Source organism: Saccoglossus kowalevskii, chromosome 19 (assembly GCF_978046115.1).
Source record: "Saccoglossus kowalevskii chromosome 19, keSacKowa6.1, whole genome shotgun sequence".
Lineage (NCBI taxonomy): Eukaryota > Metazoa > Hemichordata > Enteropneusta > Harrimaniidae > Saccoglossus > Saccoglossus kowalevskii.
This window is the reverse complement of record NC_140659.1, coordinates 22,952,528-22,970,271: the sequence shown is the minus strand read 5'-3', so window position 1 is coordinate 22,970,271 and position 17,744 is coordinate 22,952,528. Positions and strand designations below refer to the sequence as shown.

The 17,744-nt window shown below is 37.7% G+C and overlaps 1 protein-coding gene across 1 annotated transcript in view; it reads right to left on the bottom strand.

Moving 5' to 3' along the window:
• The window catches only part of LOC102802972 (uncharacterized), a 74,109-nt gene extending 60,683 nt beyond the window's left edge, over positions 1-13,426 (bottom strand). The window contains exons 1-6 of the mRNA XM_085493756.1: positions 13,214-13,426; positions 4,121-4,208; positions 2,985-3,072; positions 2,485-2,585; positions 1,115-1,318; positions 117-215 (exon numbers count right to left, since the gene is read on the bottom strand). Coding sequence (XP_085349882.1) covers positions 117-215; positions 1,115-1,318; positions 2,485-2,585; positions 2,985-3,072; positions 4,121-4,208; positions 13,214-13,282 — 649 coding nt within the window. The 5' untranslated portion in view covers positions 13,283-13,426. The remainder of the gene's footprint in view (positions 1-116; positions 216-1,114; positions 1,319-2,484; positions 2,586-2,984; positions 3,073-4,120; positions 4,209-13,213) is intronic.
• Positions 13,427-17,744: the final 4,318 nt, after the last annotated feature.

Sequence of the window (17,744 nt, the reverse complement as noted above, 5' to 3'; positions counted from 1 at the left end):
GTGAAAATATAATCCAGCGAAAATTCCAAGCAAAACGGCCAAAAAAGCCTTTTCAGCGAAAATTAATTCCAGCGAAAATAAAGTATTCCACAGTAAGTAAGGATATTTAACTTCACCTTGGCAGTCAATTTCATCAGTACCATCATTACAGTCTTCCATTCCATCGCATTCATATGAACCCAGTATATGTTGTCCATTGCAGCAAACAAAGTCATCTGTAAACAGCAACATTTGTAGACTAAATATTTAAGTTATTGCCTAAAACACTGCACTGGGTAAAAAAATGGCAACCAGGTTTCAGTACATAACACACAATTAATGGTGATGCATCAGGACAGAGATATCTGCAAAATCTCCCAACTTTTTCATAATCACGGAATATTTTATTTTCTATTGTGTACAATTACTGAATCAAAAATAAATGCTGAATGTGATTTCAATGGGCAAGATTTCATTTCTAATCTGGTTTATTAAAATAAAAATTAATACAAACTGTTCATGATGTCTTTTCAAGGCTCACAATGGTGTATGTGACAAGATAGCTAACAGATTTAACACCTCTGATGAATGGGTCACTCAAATTATATTTCCCATGATGCATTGCTACATACAAAACTATCATTACGATGTATACCAACAAGAGCAGATTCCCATTCGTGACCCACTGTGCACAGTTATTTACCACAAGCTAACAAAACATGAGTGAGCACTCAGTATGGACATGGCTAGACTGAGCTATACCTTAGTATGAACTAAAATGGTGTGTGAGATCGGCTAGCTGAGCCTATTAGAGCCCTCAGGAATGACCTTTGGCAACAAAATATTTAATATTATATGACAATTCAATTCGGTTTGTTACTCCCAACATGATAAGAGACTCAAGTGCATCAAGTTAAAAAAAAAACTTTCAGTCAATGGAAATGTTCCAGCTTGGTTTTAAACAAACCAGGTCAAACACACAAGAGATAAATCTTCTGTTAAATGGTGGGAGAAGCAACAGTGCAGCTCCAATAAAATTTTGCTTGTAAACCTAGCGCATGCTGATCACTAGTGACAATATGTCGAGCGAGTAGAACAAAAACTGTGGATACAATAATTTTTAAAAGTAACCTACCTTCAAGTATTGGCCTCATCTCACACATGTATGGTAACTGGATTTCACAGTTTCTCAGTAACCAAGGACACGATCCGCTGACTTCAAGGTCAATACCTACGCAACCTTCACCATATTCAAGTCCAGTTGCACTCCAAAAACCATCAAGCAGTTCGGCTTCATCTCCACTGGCCCAGTAATAATTATTTCCAATACGATTGTATCCTGAAAGAAGGGCATGTTATTTTTAGTTATAATTATATACTTATAATTCGGTCTCCGTCCGTCTGTGCGTCCGTCCGGAGTCATATCTCAGAATCCCTTGGACCGATTCCGTTCATTTTTTGCATGTGCCTAGTATTTTATGTGGGACATATGCACATGCAGTGGTTTAGCGATTCGCTTCAAAATGGCCGACTGGCAGCCATCTTGTTTTTTGAAAATGTCGTATTTTGGACATGCTTTGTCAGTTTTCCTTCAAATTTAGTACATAGATCATACATGTTAGGATACACGTCCCCGACCGTCCGTGACTTCCTGAGTCTGTCCGTTCGACCGTCCGTGTGTCCGTCTGTCCGTGCATAAGTCTATCCAACGTCATATTTTAGAATCCTGTGGACCGATTCTGTTCATTCTTTGCATGTGCCTAGTACCTTATGTGGGACATATGCACATGCAGTAGTTTAGCGATTCGATTCAAAATGGCCGACTGGCAGCCATCTTGTTTTTTGAAATTGTTGTATTTTGGACATGATTTGTCAGTTGTCATTCAAACTTGGTACATAGATTATACATGTTAGGATACATGTCCATGACGATTTATTTCGCAATTGGATCAAAGATGGTTGACTGGAAGGCATCTTGTTTTTGTTTTTTTATGCGGTATCTTGGACGTGCTCTGTCAGTTTTCATTCAAATTTGGCACATACATGTACTTTATACATGTTAGGATGCATGTCCATGACAATTTGTTTCAAAATCTGGTCAAGGATGGCCGATTGACAGCCATCTGACTTTTTGGCCTTACTACTATATTTCCACAATTTATGTACCTTTTTCATTCGTATTTGGCACATACATCATACATATCAGTGTGTTTCATAATCAGATCAAAGATGGCTGAATAAATATAACGGCTGTTTTTATTTTCGCCATATTACTAGACACGAAGAACGTGTTGTGATGTAAATAAACAATCTGTTGTATATACGCCACTTGGAACTCAAGTTTCAAGGACACGCTCGCGACAACTCCTCCGCTTTAATATGACGAGCACAAAGAGAACTTAATGGGAACTGTGTTATTTTTAATGACTTGTGTTCATTTAGATATTTAAAGATGACTATATTCCAACATATTTCAGTAAAATATTTCTTTTATAAAACACTTACCAATCCACATAGAGTTGCCATAACCAAGTGTTGTGAAAGCCATCACTCCAACCTCCAAATTGGCCGTGAATCCTTGAACCATCACTAATGATCCTCCATGGCTATATAAAAAATGAGAAAAGAGGCATGTTTTGGAAAGCTTAAAGACCGTACCCTAGAGTAAGTGTGACACAGATGCAATCAGAAGACAAAGGCCACTGTACCCTGTGTGAGTGTGCCAAACACACAATGATGAAGTCAAAGCCATGTAAGTAGAAGTAAGTACCGTAAAATCTGTATTACAAGCCGCATCCCTAATAGAAGTTGCATTCATTTGTTTTTAATATTGAGAACCCAAAATTCATCATTTGTCATACCCCGGTATACATAGAGGCTCTAATAGAAGCCGCATCCCATCTGTTGCATTGTACCATTTTAATATAAGCCGCGGCCTCTAATACAGAGTTTGCAGTAGTAGGAAAACAGATCCAGGCTGTGTAACATAATCCTAACTTACTTACCTTCCACATACTGCATTAGCATCATGCCAGGATGCAGCTTCAGTGTATATTTTAAGACATCTGTCTCCTAGTATCTGATATTCCCAGCCTACAAAAACAACATCAATGAATGAGTAAAATTATCAGTAAAACAATTCTGTAAGCTTGCACAAGTTACTAAAAAAGGTTCAGGGGATCAAATTTAATGCGGGAGAGTCATCACCTGCACATGCATCAGATGGCCACAGCGTGTCAATGTTTACAAACAAGCATCTACCCATGAGCCTTTGTTTTTTTAGCGTGTGTTGTTATCGTCGCTTGGGATTCAATTCCTGCCTGTGTGCAGGTGACGACCCTCGATCCTGCTTTAAATGCTAAAGCTTGTTTCTTTTTCAAAGTGAACAATTTCAAAGCACAAGTCATCATGTCACATCATGGAAAATGCAACGTATACAAAACATGTAAAATTTCAGCTTTTAAAATGGATGCTCTCTCAACTCTGAAATTCAAGCCGTGCTGAGGGTCCCATACAATGCATAGTGATTGACACATAAGCTAACTATTATCTATGTCAATTAGGCATGTACCAGGTACATGCCTTCACTTATTCTAAATGAGGTGCTCGCTGATTGGATAAAATTGAACTACTGTGGAATACTTTATTTTCGCTGGAATTAATTTTTGCTGAAAAGGCTTTTTGGGAGTTTTGTATGGAATTTATTTTCACTGATTTTTGATGAGTTTAATGTGAAATATAGGAAAAAAAAGTATATTCGCTGGATTTTATTTTCACATAATCATCCCTTCAGCGAAAATAGCGAAAATAAAGTATTCTACAGTAACTTAATAATATTAATTAGAACTAACATGATGTCACAATACCATTTCTGGATTGGTCAATTTGAATTAATTCCAACATCCATTTTGATTTCTAAAAATGTATACATTTCAAAATGTTTATAATGACCTCAGTGTTCTACCCTTCACTGTAACCAGATTTGAAAAATCTCATTTTCTAATTTCAAACAAGTTATGAATATATAATTATTTCCCTATTTGTTTAATAATAATTTCCATCACTCAAGAGGCATTTTTCTCTTGCAGTATAGGAGGAATTTACAGTATTTCGCATGAATACCGGGTATATGAAGACTTACCATCAGGACAAGTTGGATCATACACGCCTATAATAGTTGATACCGATGATGTTACATCGTTAATGGCAACACCAAAATCAACGTCAAACTGTGAAGAGATAAAAGATATACAAACGCTTAATAAACAAATGAACAAATCGAAGAATTTGCAAGATCGGAAGATACATGTCTCGATCAAGAGACAATCCCAGGATATGGAAACAATTTTCGACATCAATTGGCCTTGGAAAGATGTTCAATTTATCGGGACTGTATTCAATTCATTGACTGAGATATAATAATATAATAATAATAATAATAATATAATAATATTATATAATATGAGTGGTAGGGGAATGTACCGGCGACTGACTAACTATGCCGATCCCACTTTAGGTCATTTTTTATTAGCCAAGAAAACGTTCCCAGCGCCTGTGCGTAACTCCACGGATAAAGTTAATCGGTAATAATTTGGGTCGTCATTTATCTTGCCTACATGCAGTACTATACATTTCGATAGCTCGAGTGTCCAACATCCTCAATATGACACCAGCTTAACACCCTATAAATGTATGTCAAGGCATGTTTTCATCACACGATCGAATTCTTGCGGTCAGGGAACTTAGACTCAAAACAACATCGACCATTTTGAATTTCCCGCAACGCTATGCGTTATGGGTAATCAACACTGCCGGTAAGAGAGCGCCGCTTGTGGTGAAAATATGATATATTCAGATGACAGGAATAAATTTTTTCTGTAAGGTAAATTTCAAATACTAAAGACGAAGGAATTCCTTACGCGAAGAGTATCACATAAAACTAACTGGCCAAATAAGAAAATAGGGAATCACGTCAACAAAATAGAATCTCGATTAGGCAACCATTGTTTGAAAACTGAAACAGGTAAACACTCAACCGACTTGTAAGCGCACAAAAATGCTAAAAAAATATTATTTTTATCTTTATTTTTTACCGCCCGCCGCATAACAAATCCAAATTGCATTTTCGTGGGAGTATCATGATCAAAGTACCGAAGTCTCGCGCAGATGAGAAACAAGGTTATACCAGAGGTACATTACTTGGGGTTTGTAACTACGGTGACATGATACCAAGATCCCGTCACAGTCTCGCTCTCGCATAAGCGTTCCAACTCAGAAAAATGCGAATGCGCATGCCCGAGGTAACTAGGATACTGGGATGTCCAGGTGGATCAAAATAGCTGCCCACGGTATGACGGATTACGAGAACTATATTTTCTGTACATTTTCGATGTATTACATTTTTCACTATGATAGCGACAAGAAAAGTTTTATTTTTTCATTACAAACCTTGAACATTGATATGTGTCATGTCAGAAGGTCGTAGCCTCAGTCTCGCTATCTACGAGAAGAGATTTGAATGGGATCTTGACATGATGTCACCATACAGTACTATGCGAGTTGCAAACCCCAAGTAATGTACCTCTGGTTATACATACATGGAATAAAATTTTATTTCATTTCTTCTCTCCGATCAATGATCTCACTTACAATTCTTTGAGAATCACACAAATCTAATAGAAAAAAATAATTTATTTTATTTTTTTCCGCCCTCCTCAAAACTTTTTTTAATCTTTGTTTCTCGAGTTTTTATAAGGCAATTTTTTTGAGGAGGGCGGAAAAAAAATAAAATAAATTATTTTCCTTAAGTCTAACCCTACCCTCCAGCTCCCCAATTCAGTTGCACATGTCCCCTCGATAACGGTAATTTGAGGGGGTTATAGAGATATGGGGTCAGGTAGGGTTAGTATTGGAAAATATTTCCGGTAATTAAATAATAGTGTGCGCCGTACGTCATAATTTTCTACGTTCCCAGTTTTGACCGACCTCAACGAAAATGGCAACTATTCGACCTTTTGGCTGGTTCCCGCCTCAAGTGTCATGGCGTACCAAGCCACAAGAGGCCGGTAACTAGTAACGGTTCTGGCATTCTGATTGGTACATCACTTTCTCGTTGCTTGTTCCATTTCCCTTAGTTACCTGACGTCAGCGCTTACGCTCGTGGCTGTTCAGGGGTTTCCTTTTGCTTTCGAAAGTTGGGCGAATAAAAAGAATTGTTTCTTTTGTTATAAATTTGCACAGAACATATCAAATCTGTAAATCTAAGCAGGCAGTATGTATGAGCATGGCTTTGTATGTAGCATTACAGACACGTTTACGCAAAACGGAACTTGGAATGTTTTCAAATTACGTCACCCAGTCGCGTTCCTTCCGGCCTGAAAACCGGCCCAAATGGAACAATATGGCGATTACTAGTTACCTGCGTCCTACCTGCCATTCGCAAAGGACGCCGGGAACCAGCGAATTCGACCTTCAGCTCTCACGTCGTATTTCATGTGACATTAGCCTTGTGTACGGTGACTTTGACAATATTTCGGTAAGATTTGGTCATCTTTAAATAGTTATATTTAAAGAACAACATTTTCAAAAACACATTTTAAACACGTGTATATACAAAACTATAAAATAATATATTACAAATACGGCAATTATTTTTATTTTTTAAAATACAACTTCGTTTAAAGTTGTTTAGGATAACGATAGGGAACAATTGGACCACTGAATTGCGGCAATTTTTCCGTTTAGCTAACAAGCCTCAACACTTAAAACTAGTTCTGAGTTGACTGCTCATATACATGTACCGTTATATTGTATGCTACGAATTTAGTGACTTATAACTATAGGACATCGAACTTATTCAAATGTGAGACAGTTTGCCAACCGTTCAAACCATTGTAACGCCCGAGAAAAGGGAAATACCCAATCTGAGTGGCTCCCACCACTTTGTGAGACCAAAACATTAACGAGATGGGGCGTGTTGACCTACATTATAAGGAGAGTGTTCAATTCAATACAGTAATTCAATACAATTCAATACAGTAAGCACTTATTATGCTAAGTAAACTGAAATCGACATACAATGATGAATACCGATGACGTAAAATCAAACACGCTATTGTGAGACGCTCCGACAAGAAAGTATACCAAATAGCCCCGGGACAGGTACAGGGAGTCTGCGCAGATCGGGATTCAGTGTGAGTGGTTTAAATCATAATGTTTCTTTTAAGTCCCATGCTTATACTTACTAGGTCATTTTGAATGTTTGGATGTATACTTTTCGGCTATCAACAGGAAACCACTTCACAGGTCGAGTATAGTAATAAAACTACCCCCATTGACGTAATAGTGACCACACCCAATATCGGCTTTGCTTTAGAGGTGGGGGAACGGACATACAATACAATACAGTGGAATGTATGAAATAGAAAACGTCGCATAATCTGACAATACACAATTCTTGTGGGTGATACTAAGTCGCTTTACTCGCACTCCAAGTTGCATGGGTTATATTGTTAAGAAATACCTTTTGGGTTTTCCCGTTAAATTAATTAGTACTTTCATTCACAGGTCACAGTTGTATCACAATTGTTTGGTGGATGTTTTATGGTCATTCAGTATCTACCGCATTGTTCAAACTTGTCTTCACTAGTATACGACCAAAGCAACTGAGCTCCGTCAGATAAAAAAAAATGTGCTACACGGATCATATATTTTAGATGCACAGTTAGCATTTTAAAGAGGAATTTAAAGACTGGTTAAAAGACTAAACGGTTTCTAAAGATGTATAGTTATCGGAAATATAACTAGCCGAGCTTGATGTCTATATAGCATTCTGCCTGCAAATAATTTAGCTAATCATATAGTACGTTAATTTTAGCCAATGAAACAACCTCATTAATAGTTATTTACCAATCAGCTCGTCCCTAGTACCGAATCATGTACAAGTCACTTTCTGCCAAAATGCAAGGAATGTAAAACTTGTGTATATAAGTGTGGGCACACACACCATGGAGGAGTTTCAATAAAGTCATCTTTTATAGTGTACACCAGTTCGTCTCTTGTTATCCATCTCTGAACCTTATCATAACAATTATACACAATAGTTATATTTTACTTGATCTCTCGTTTTCCTCATCGCTTTCCGTTACACATAGGAACCGACTACCGATGAATTAGTGGTGGATTGCCTATTTCTCTTCAACGCTGTATTGGGCAATACATATATAGGTTTTATGCTTGATTCAGTTCGCCATCACACGATATAAATGCGCACATTGACATAAAAAGAGCGTTTTTAGTTTGCTCCATATGCTAGAATTAGAAAATTGACTAAATAACCACTTCTCATCTTTAATTAATCCAACAGCCCTTTTTACAGATACATGCATTGTGCTACTCTCTTCACACTACCGACCAACTTCGGTGTTTTTTTTAAACAGAACTAATAATAACACATTTACTTGGATTATTATTACTCTCCACACTCATCTATGGCCAAAACAAGACGATTTTATATTTTTTCATTTTCAAAAATATACGTTTGGTTTTGTTGAAGAGTAAATAATTTGTTAGTTCTAAAATGCATGTTTAACATTTTTGAAGTTTTGAAAAAATGTCGTTTGTGCATTAAAAAAAAGAAAAAGAGTAGGCATTTGTAAACTATCAAAAATGTCAAACATTATGTAAATTAGTTTGCTGTTGGGCATATCTTCCACTTTTATATTAATTTAATGACGTAATATGAACGAAAACTTGCATTTTTAATATTATTCTTTGATACACCATACTGTAGACTAAATCCGATTATGATTTAACATAAATTAAAATGTTGCATTTACAGAACACACAACATTATTCGTTCTATGAAATGAAGTTACCTATTGCCCTGCATATGACGTTACCTATTGCCCCGTATATGAAGTTACCTATTGCCCTGTATATGAAGTTACCTATTGCCCTGTATATGAAGTTACCTATTGCCCTGTATATGAAGTTACCTATTGCCCTGCATATGAAGTTACCTATTGACCTGTATATGAAGTTACCTATTGCCCTGTATATGAAGTTACCTATTGCCCTGTATATGAAGTTACCTATTGCCCTGCATATGAAGTTACCTATTGCCCTGTATATGAAGTTACCTATTGCCCTGCATATGAAGTTACCTATTGCCCTGTATACAAAGTTACCTATTGCCCTGTATACGAAGTTATACTATTGCCCTGTATATGAAGTTACCTATTGCCCTGTATATGAAGTTACCTATTGCCCTGCATACAAAGTTACCTATTGCCCTGTATACGAAGTTACCTATTGCCCTGTATACGAAGTTACCTATTGCCCTGAAATAAAGTTACCGGTAACTATTGCCCTGCATATGAAGTTACCTATTGCCCTGTATACGAAGTTACCTATTGCCCTGTATACGAAGTTACCTATTGCCCTGCATACGAAGTTACCTATTGCCCTGAATATGAAGTTACCTATTGCCCTGCATACGAAGTTACCTATTGCCCTGAATACGAAGTTACCTATTGCCCTGCATACAAAGTTACCTATTGCCCTGCATACAAAGTTACCTATTGCCCTGCATACGAAGTTACCTATTGCCCTGAATATGAAGTTACCTATTGCCCTGCATACGAAGTTACCTATTGCCCTGAATACGAAGTTACCTATTGCCCTGCATACAAAGTTACATATTGCCCTGCATACAAAGTTACCTATTGCCCTGCATACGAAGTTACCTATTGCCCTGAATATGAAGTTACCTATTGCCCTGCATACGAAGTTACCTATTGCCCTGAATACGAAGTTATCTATTGCCCTGCATACAAAGTTACATATTGCCCTGCATACGAAGTTACCTGTTGCCCTGTATACGAAGTTACCTATTGCCCTGCATACAAAGTTACCTATTGCCCTGCATACAAAGTTACCTATTGCCCTGCATACGAAATTACCTATTGCCCTGCATACGAAGTTACCTATTGCCTGGCATACGAAGTTACCTATTGCCCTGCATACGAAGTTAACTATTGCCCTGTATACGAAGTTACCTATTGCCCTGCATACAAAGTTACCTATTGCCCTATATACGAAGTTACCTATTGCCCTGCATGTGAAGTTACATATTGCCCTGCATATGAGATTTCTATTGCCCTGCATATCAAAAAACCTATTGCCCTGCAATAAAGTTACCAGTAACTGTTGCCCTGCATACGAAGTTACCTATTGCCATGCATATGAAGTTACCTATTGCCCTGCATACGAATTACATTACCGTACTAAACGGTTATGGGGCATTCACGTACTGCGTTTGAAAACACTGTCAATCAACAACCCGTGATGAACCTTACACCTTAGGATCTGTCGATGTACGAACGTGAAGGTTCAAGGAAGGAGCAGGGCGGACGTTGCGTGTAAGCAACGGTGAAACAATGAGATTACGTGGGTTACTAACCCCCCACATTCCCGTCAAGAATATCTCAGCCAAGCAAAAGAGGGTTTATTTGTAATGGTCAGTTTAAGGGGGTTATTAAATGCTAACTTTAGCGACTGTTGTTTCATGGTGCGGCATTTATCGCCCAACCCTCTACTCAAATATGTTGATGCGTCCTAGGTTCAACGCTCGTGCTGTACCTCGGGCTAGCAGAATTCACATACGGTGTCCGCGTCTTTATTGCAGGTACAACATGTCATTGAGTTTAAGCTAATTAATTTGTTTAATGTATCGAATTAATTTCGAAATCACCCAAAGATAAATTAGTGAGTTATCCATATGTTTTTAATAATTAACGTGCCGGTAATAATTAATCATTTGCTTGAATTCATACTTTAATCGTAAGTCATTAGTTTTGCGGATCTAATTAAGCTCGATTCTAGCGACTGTATCAGGTTATGAACCTAACGCATACCTCGTCTACGAATACCAGCGACGTTTTATCAGTGCGGTATTGTGCATTTCGTATTGAAGAGAGAAAGCCGAGGTCAGACAACATTTTCTCAAGGTTACGTGACCCTTACTGGGCACTGAATAGAGCACATATAACCACTATTACCATGGTTACTGCTGTGAACACATTGCTTGTACAACGTTAACTGTAGTAGTTATTGTTATATTGGATCCCTTTGCTGCCACCATGTTTACATAACTTTGGTCTATGGCCCAATAAATTGTGGGACTCGGGATTTACTTTCTTTCACAACAACTGGACTAGGGTGTTCGATCAGAACTCGGTTGTTGCGGACTACTTTGTCCTCAAAAACACCTGTTGTGGGTTTGGTGTTTGTTCATACATGAGTGAGTTGTAAAGAAGTGACGTAATATGCGTGTCAAAATAGTTTATAGACGTACGTGAGACCAGAATATTAGTTTTACTATATTTGTATACTATTAGACGGTGTTCAGTTCCGTTTTGTATTTTGTATTTTTCATAAATTTTAATATAGAAATGATTTTATAGTCTCCAATGAAGTCTTGACCCCGCTTCATATTACAAATTATATTATTCTATTAGACACTGATACAAATGACGGAGGATATTTTAGTGGTGTAAATTAAGAATAAAACACATTCATTACTGATTTCAGAAAACGACTGAGGCATTTAAAAAACAACAACAGCCATCGATCCGTGGCGAATTTCCATCGTATAGTTGCGTGTCGTCATTGCGTCTATAATGTTGTTAACATGTGTACGGGGTGCTGACCAGACACTGACAAAGTTTAGACGTGTCTTTTGTGAAACAGACACATACCATATAATGAAGGATTAACCCTATTTTCAGTATTTGTCAGATTGACTGTCAATATCAAAGGCGCACTCGAGTGACTCCCATTCACCACAGACACAATTGGTATTTGTTCGATGTTTTCACTTTACTCTTGTTTATACCAAAGACCTTGCCTCTAACACGATAGAGAAAAACAGTTTCTACACGCCGTGCAGTGAATACCGGACGGCATTTGAGGCCTTGTCGCCCAACAGAACATACTCCGGTGTCTTCCCATTTTACTCCCTTCTGTGTATGGCGTATTTATAAGTAACTTGGATATATTTTTATTTGAAGAACTGCATTTTAATCATCATACTTTCGTGGCGAGATGCGTTTTCTGCACAATGCATATCTTTAAGTAAGAGTACTGGTGAATTAGTGGTTGAATATTTTTACTACGATGTAAGATTAGCTTACTAATTCTTAAAGGACAGGCCTCTACCCAGCAACCTATAAATTGTCTTCTCAGTATGCTATGTAAAGAAATCCGCAGTAGACTACGGTGATCCGGTATATGCGACACTTTACCCCCCCCCCCCTCCCAATCCTTCCGGGAACCCGTGAACTGTGCGTTTATCAGTGACCGCAGGCCACATGACCAACGATTGCCGGGGGTAGGCAGACATGCTGGTCATTAGCGTAATGCTTTCGGTAACTGTTAGTTATAAAATGTCCATATATTACACGTGGATATGGCAAATTGTTATAAATATTTATAAATGTAAAATGTAGTTTCAAATTCAAGAATTCAAGTGGCGATTCGGCTCTGTCTACGCGTTTCAATGTCAACCTTGAGGTTCCCTGGAATAGTGTCGTCATTACGACAGTCCTTGTGATCGGTTTTCAACTGCTTGTTCGAGTTACGGGTGACAAGCCATGTTATGTGAAACAAATAGCCAACTGTAGTAAACGAAACAGTAAATCACATCTACTGGTTAGAATATTGCACAATATGAGAAATTAACTTGTGCGGCACTTTGGACTGTGAAAGACAACGATCAACAAAACCCAAATTTAAAGAGTTCCTATTTCAATACCTCAGGTCCCGTGTTTAAGAGTTGCGCTGAAGTACAGTCTATGGAAACCACAATCCTTCGCAGATTTATCGTCGTTTATCAAGAAAAGTGTGCAAAATCAAGACGCGCCCATGCACGACGACTGGTTTTCCTACATGGCTATTTGAACAATTGTCACATGTTGTGGTGCGAATTAGCGTTGGGGAGGGGGGGGGGGGGTCAGTGATTACTGGAATCAACAGGTAGTCCGTGCGTGGATAGGGCAGTATTCCACCGTGTACCTTAAGATAACATTTCGAAGAGATACCATAACTTTATATCTGATGTCAGTTATGAATAAAATTTACCGTCTGTATGATTGATGATGGGATAAAAATAAAGAATAATGACGACAACATAGTAGATAGTCTTTTGGATGAACAAAAAAAAAAAGCTACTTACCGCGACTGTTGTATGTATGGCAGGTAGTAACAAGAGAGCAAGCAACGCTACCCTCGCTGGTAGCTTCATGGTGTCAGAGCTGACGAGGCTCAGTTTCAACACTTTCCTCTCGCGTTGTCACAGAGTCAACGTGATGGCGTAGATCTAGTCTTCACGCGAATATCCTATCGATAGCACCCGCCAGATTCTTAGATTGGCTTAAGTCTTCTGCGCGTCACAGCCTCGACTACGTAAGACTGGTGTATAATGGTGTCTAAACCAATCCAAAGCTTGGGAGCCAGTATTAAAAGTGGGAAAACTTTAGGACTTTTCCATTTATGTTGGGAGGGGTCAGGTCCGATTAAAAAGGTGGGACACGTTTACGCGCAACCAATTTCACACTCGAATACCGTTCACCTAAAACAAGGCGTGGCACCTTCAACCTTTAGAGGTCAACTGCCACGTTGGTTTTGTCTCAAAGTTAAATCACGTTTAATTATTTATCTCGTGTTGTCGATAATAGAGTAGGATCTTCCGGGCCTAGTTACTGTCAGCGACGATGAAGTATTGTTGTTATTGTTGTTGCGCATCTTTGGAAACACATGGGTGTGGTGGAACTTTCATTCTTTGGATACTAGTTTACTGTTAATATGTCATTTATTGAAATCAACAGCGCGTGCAGTAACCTCGCAGTCTCAAGGTCGTCATGACTCTCTCGTTTAAATATATTTATAACCATCTGCAAAACATATACATCGTTTGAATTTCAAACGCAGTGTATTTTTGCAAGAATTGAATAGTTACATAAATAACAGTTCTGACTTCATACAACAGCTCCACATTTCTGTTAAACGATCTCATTAACTTTATATTTGAAAATGCATTTCCATCAAAACGAGGTGTTGTTAATGATCTACATTAAATGACACGCCCTCTGTACAGTGGGCGGCTACACTAGGTCACTTGAGGTCGATTTGAAGTGAACACCCACTCAAATATTGTATTCGACGAAACAATGGTGATATTACTGTAATTGCGATGTGAAATCTTAACTAAGTTCATCAAACACATCGTTACATTCCCATGTTGCCTAGCAACTGACCTGAAATGTAAATGTGTAACCCCCGGACACAGACTGTGAAAGTCACTGTTTAGAACGTTGTCCAGCACACGCAACGGCCATATCACACTACGTGCTTTCCGGGCATAAATCTTCAACGCAGAAACACACTATGTAGTACAATGTACTTACATTAGTCGACTACATTATTACCATGTAATCTGGATAATACATAGCTTGCTACATACCGACCTGGAGGCTAGTTAGTTTGGTACTTACAGACCAATTACATAATCAATCAAACTAATCGATCAAACATTCAACCGAGCAGAAAATTGATATATTCATTGAATTTTGTTTGACCATGTAAATAAAATGGACGAATTCGTGTAATGCTTACAGATAAATAAGTATCAAGTTATCACCTACGGTTATAGTCACGTTATGGATGACAACTTCACATTTTGTTATATCTATAGAATATGATTAGTTAATATTAGTTAATAATGGTTAATATTAGTTAGTATTAGTTAATATATATGAATATATATTTTTCCTTATAAATTTTATACGATTCACTGCACAAGTAGGAATCAGCGACTGCCTTGCAGCTGTTAATTTTTGGTAACTAGTCATATTGTTACTCCCCACTGTAAACTTAAAAGTAAAGTTATTTGAAGTAGTCACGTGATGTCGTAAAGCAGACGTTGCCATGACTACCGAGTAGGTCAATGTCATCAGAAGGTACAAATTACAGAGTTATGTTTTTTGATCGGGGAAGTATACACTAGCTAGTGTGTGAGTAGATAACACCATGGAACACCAGGGAGTTGTTGCAGGCTACGTCCTCGCAATAACTTTCTGACAGTCCCGTGGTGTTATCTGCACATGCAGTCCTATATTGTAGATGTAGAATATCGTGTTATCATCACTGACATGGCGTTACCAGCTCATAGCTGGCACTGCTGAAGCTTAAATTAACAATTGTTAAAAAATATTGATTGCGATTAATGATTAATTCCATTGTAAATCACTTCCAGCCTTCCCATCACTGCCCCACAACAATGCCAGTATATTTCGAATAATCTTATATTTGAATATATTGATCTTTATTACAGATATATATCCAACGCCCCGAAAAAAAACACAATTACACAAGCTGAACTCTGTGAGAATTTACAGTAGCTCATCGGCTCCTCTCCTCAGTTTCATAGTATGGTAAACACAGACAGCTAAACGTTTTAGTATAATCATCAACTTTCTGAAGCAATCGGAGTATTAAATTTATTGTGGTTTGTGTGTAAATGAAACGTTGAATGTACCACGATTTCTCTGAAAGAGAGCTTACAGCAGAATAGTGTAAGAAGAAGCGAATGTTATCCGCTAATTAAAATGTGAAGTAAGAAGTTTTCTTCATTGGTTTGTTTCATGTAAGATAGGTGTGTCTGAAAAAACACATACTAAGCTGGATGAGTGGAACTACTAACACAGTTATTGTGTTGCAATGGCTGGTTTATAAATCAGAGATCAGTCGCCAACATTACCGATGTCAAGAGACAGGGTGAAGAGCATTCAACGCCCTGTCTAACTGAAGTAACCCGAATCATGGATACGGTCACGTAACAACAATTAGGACAATGACATGGGTTACGCCTATATGGTACATTTCGACATGTGCGTTTATTTGAGTACCATCCATTGGATTCAACAACGTCACATAACTCGTCTTCAATGACATGCATATAATGCATATGACCGCCCACGCATTTTTGAAGAAAGTGTCATGAATCCGTGTACTGCGCTGGCAAATCACGCACATGATATTCACTACGTTGCTAGGCTATTACTTGTATTTAATCTAATCTAATGTAATCGTAGGCTGATTCTTATTTTCTGGTAACTGAAACTGCTAAAATTGGTATTTTCTCTATTCAAAGCGGGGAGTCGTCACCTGCGCATGCGTCAGATGGTCATGGCGTGTCATTGTTTACAAACAAGCGTCTACGCATGAACCTTTGCGCTTTTAGCGTGTGTTGTTATCGTCGCCTGGGACCCAATTTCCGCGCGTGTGCAGGTGACGACGTCGACCCTCTCGCATTAAAGATGTAATATGGACGAGAAGATGTCATTTGTATTATTGTTGTTTTATACACCGTATGGATGAATATATTAAACTATGCTTTTCCTGTAACACACATAAGAGTAATCGCTCAATGAAACAATGCAATTCTCTAATATATATATGTGCATGTATTTTGGTACGTACAATAAAAATCATTACGCATGCGTATTAGAGTTTTTAATTTTTCATTTGGCGAATATTGTTGTAAGCATCCAAAAGCAACATTTTTAATTGATGACAAATATTAATCCCATCTGGTCTACAGAATAGAATAGCGAACAACAATATTGAAGAAATATGTTTTCTTCCATATTGCATTTTTGAAGGCAATGTAGACATGTTTTCAAATAAGAGAAAAAAGAAATGTAGTTTGTCCCAACAAAACTGAAAAATTGCTGTCTGTCCAGATGTATGCACTTTTGTTGCATTTTTAGTAATATATTATTCAAAGTAGGTGGTCGTTTTGAATGGTTGTTTTTTATCGTTTCATGTTGTAAAGCTGTCAAAAAAGAAATTATCATTAAAAGAAGAAATACAGGCTAACTGCGTGATACTCTAGACGAAGAAGTTCTACAAATACAGACGAATGCAAAAGTTATATTTTTGGCGTTATACATTGTTAGTTTACAATAATCGAAGAAATAATATATTACAATATAATGCAGATGTCCAGAATTACTAAATAGTCATATTTTCGGTACAAGAAAACATGATAAATGAATGATTGATGTGACAATATTGTGCTAGTTCATGACAAGCATTCTGACACTGGGCGTGTGTCGGCCATGTCACGTATCGTGTGTACATGTGAAGACGTTGTCTCTGGAGAAAATGCGACAGAGACAACGGTTGGAGTATTTAAAATAAATAGCATACTAACAATGCTCGATTGTTGTAGAAGGAGCGGTCCTAAGCCATGCCACCTCAGAAACCAACCATTGATTTGCGGTCACTTACAATTGTACAGCACATTTTCTTTTACTCGGCCAACAATGGTGACATTCTCAATATGTTGTCTTTCCCTGACAATGATAAGAAAATCTTTACAATTCGCGGTCTTAGACCAAAAAGACTTTGAATAAAACAGAAACATTCACAGCGCTGGATGGTTATATTTTACACAGAGAGGCATGCACGTTTTTTTATCCACTGTGTTCGATATTGCGGCATATACATTGAAATATTATTACTCGTACTGTATCTTGTTTCGTCAATTTGGAATACCACAATTATATATTGTTTTTTGATAGTCACACGATCACCAATTCATGTAAATATGTGCAAAATACTACAATATATGGAAAGATACTATTTCTATTTTGACCTCGTACTGTATGAATCAATTTGTGGTCACAGTCGCTCCGCAAGGA